Source organism: Peromyscus leucopus, chromosome 17 (genome assembly GCF_004664715.2).
Source record: "Peromyscus leucopus breed LL Stock chromosome 17, UCI_PerLeu_2.1, whole genome shotgun sequence".
Lineage (NCBI taxonomy): Eukaryota > Metazoa > Chordata > Mammalia > Rodentia > Cricetidae > Peromyscus > Peromyscus leucopus.
This window is the reverse complement of record NC_051077.1, coordinates 9,321,343-9,324,318: the sequence shown is the minus strand read 5'-3', so window position 1 is coordinate 9,324,318 and position 2,976 is coordinate 9,321,343. Positions and strand designations below refer to the sequence as shown.

General features: G+C 41.4%; 1 protein-coding gene across 1 annotated transcript; it reads right to left on the bottom strand.

Moving 5' to 3' along the window:
- Positions 1-397: 397 nt before the first annotated feature.
- Positions 398-2,674, bottom strand: LOC114688881 (neutrophil antibiotic peptide NP-2-like). The gene is made up of 3 exons (XM_028863362.2): positions 2,603-2,674; positions 1,173-1,354; positions 398-636 (listed from the first exon to the last, which is right to left on the bottom strand). The coding sequence occupies exons 2-3, from the start codon at positions 1,339-1,341 to the stop codon at positions 521-523; spliced, it is 285 nt and encodes a 94-aa protein (XP_028719195.1). The 5' UTR covers positions 1,342-1,354; positions 2,603-2,674; the 3' UTR covers positions 398-520.
- Positions 2,675-2,976: the final 302 nt, after the last annotated feature.

The following is a 2,976-nucleotide window of genomic DNA, read 5'->3' as shown; positions in this document are numbered from 1 at the left end:
AGTTATGTCTGTGGAGCTGATACAAATCTAGGGCTTTATGGGCAGATATATGATGTTGGCATGTTCAGTTAAATCCTACTATTGAGAATGAGGATGTTGTCTTCTTTGAGAAGTTAGGTCATTGAGACAGTGGAAACATGAAGATAGTTGTGTTGTTTTCAACCTCCCACATTGCCAATGGCTTTGAGAGTTGTTCTAATCTAAATGAGGCAAGTTATGAGATGAGAAATGAGAATGATTACAATAGCATTGAGCATTCTTATTTTCCAGAAGCCTGTGTGACAGCCTTGATATTCCTACACATCAAAGCCAGGAATTTCTTTATAGCATTCTGGTACTCCTTTCTCAGAGTCTTGCTTGGAGAAACTAGACAAGCACAAGCACACACGTAGAGAACTTGCTGCAAGGACTTTATTTAGATAAAAAGGAGGAAGAAATTCAAGGACACACAGCAGGGGACAAGTAGTATCCTTCAGGCTCTCAACTCATATGGCAAATCTCTTTGTCTTGTTCTTAGTGATCATGCGCGGCAGCAGAGTCGGTAGACGACATTCCGGTACCTGCAGTACCCAATGAGGCGTTCTCTAAATCCACAGCCTCTTAATCTGCAATAGCAGGTCAAGCCTGACCTCACATCTGGGGAGACAAGGACCACAAGAAGCACTCAATGCCTGGGTCAGCAGGGTGAATGTGATCATGGGCACAATATGTGCTAGGTGAAGTGGGTCCCCCACATTCACCATTACTGACAGCAGCCTGAGCAATCACAGTCAATATGAATAAATATACACGTTAAACATTGGTAGTTTTGTTTTCTTCTCTTGTGCTGCTATCATCACACATTTTTGTACATCCTACCATTACATAAATCTCTAAACACCTGCCTCCAATTACTAAAATGTAATAGGCACAATAAGATATTCTCCTCATGACCAAGTCTAGCCATTTAGATCTAGAAAAAAAACTAGTCATTAATCTCTTTATGTATTAAACCCAGTGATAGTCACAAGCATATCTTGAAACAAAAATCTTTGCAGAAAGAAATTGGTTCATTTGGTTCCTGCTGTTGAATGAGAATAATGAAGTAATTAAATCACCTAGGTGACCTGATTTCAGAGCATTTCTTTATCCTTTTTCTTTGTTCCTATCTCTAACATGCTGACATCTCTCACCTGCATCTTGAAGAGCACTGCTTTCATCCCCTCCAAAGGATATGGACATATCCTGGTCATCCTCTCCCAGCTGCTCCTGGTCTAGAACTTCCTCAGCTCTTCTTTGGAGAGGTTCTGCCTGGGTCTGGAGGGCCACCAGAAAGGCGATGAGTAGAGTGAATGTCCTCATGGCTTTGGGTTTCCTAGGGGATGAAAAAAATCAGGAACCAAGTGTGTGTGTGTAGTATGTGAACAGAAGGGTCCGAGATAGGCCCTGAAGTTGGACAGAATTGATAAGGCTAAGGATCTGTCCTTGAAGTCCTCTTGATACTCTTGTGCTCACAGATTCCATCACAAAGTGTCTTCATCAGGGTGTTTGGTGACTGCCTTTGGTTTAAACTAGGGAGGATGGGGAGGACTCTGCTATTGTTTCCTGTTACCGCTTGGGTTTTGTATTTACCATTTGAACGAGTGCTTACTTTTTAAAGTTAAAATAGAATAAGCAGCACTCTTATGCATTGAGTTGAAGAAAAGAATGCCTCTAAATCTCTGAAGATGGATTCTGATGCCTTCTGTTGTCAACTCTGGGATCAGACCTGGATCCTGATGATGCCTGTTAGTCAAGACTTGTTAGGGTTCTATCTGTTACAGCACATGTGATGGATGACCACTTTGACCTTATCACACTATGGATGAAATGAACTCCTGTGATTCTGAATAAAGCATGAATCTAAGAAGGAGAAATGTTTATTCTTTACACCTCTATGCAAGTAGGAGTGACATTTAAGTTATCAGAATTAAACCACACAACCCAATGATTTCATGCACAACTGGAACTTGATCTCAAATAAAATGAATGATTCAAAGAACTGGGCATATGATTTGAAAGCATTAAACTACTAGAAGAAAATTCAGACCTGGATCTGGACAGTGTTTTTTTTTTTTTGGTATGACACTAAGTGTGCTGAGAACAAAGCAAAGATGGGCAAGTGGGATTGCACTGGACTCTACATAGGAGAGGAAATATGCATCAGCATGGAATGCCAACTAGAACATGGTGGGAAAGGTTGGCAAAACATACACCTGATAAGAAACTATTATCCATATATAGGCAATGTGTGCAACTCAGAAGCCAAAACCAAGTCAAACACTAAATGGTAGATGACCCAAAGAGATATTTCTTAAAACAGAAACACATTTTTAAGATGATATTATTCTCCCTACCTAAAGGATAAGTAATACATCTGTTTTTGGAAAGAAGCATTGTGAATTCCCCCTTACCCAATGACTATTGTCCTTGGAAGCCACTAGAGGCCCATACAGAAGAGCCCTAGATGTTGTGTCTGCAAATGTGGGCTCCTCCAGAGTGCCCTTGCCTTTAGGAAGTCAATTGCAGCTAGGCCTCAATGCCATATCCATCCTTTGAAAATAAAGGGACTTTCATTACTTACAGATCCTTGGGCTGTGCGGAAAACAGAGCAGGAGACAGCACTCCTCTGTCCAGATCTTGGGATACAACAGCAGTTGTAGCCTTGCAGGACAGACTTGCCCTTTTTAATGGTCACTTGTGATGTCCTAATTTTTTGTGGCTAATTTCTATTGGGTACTTCCAACACCTGTGGTGCAAGGACACTTAGGCAATTTGGAAAAGCTGGGGCAAGTCAGGGCTTCCAAGAAGGAACTTGTATCTATGTTGTCCAGGCCTAGACAATATTTGTTTACCCCATCTCTGCTTACACAGTGGAGCGTGTGCTGTATAGGCCTGTGGCTGAGGCTTAATCACTGATGTCAGAAAGTATGAAAGAGCACAAAGGAAACATATGGC

Bases quoted from the DNA above. Each gene is read 5' to 3' on its own strand.
- LOC114688881 (XM_028863362.2), bottom strand. From the start codon at position 1,341: ATGAGGACATTCACTCTACTCATCGCCTTTCTGGTGGCCCTCCAGACC. The intron at 637-1,172 runs GTGAGAGATGTC...TTGTCTCCCCAG, and splicing joins CAGTGCTCTTCAAGATGCAG to ATGTGAGGTCAGGCTTGACC.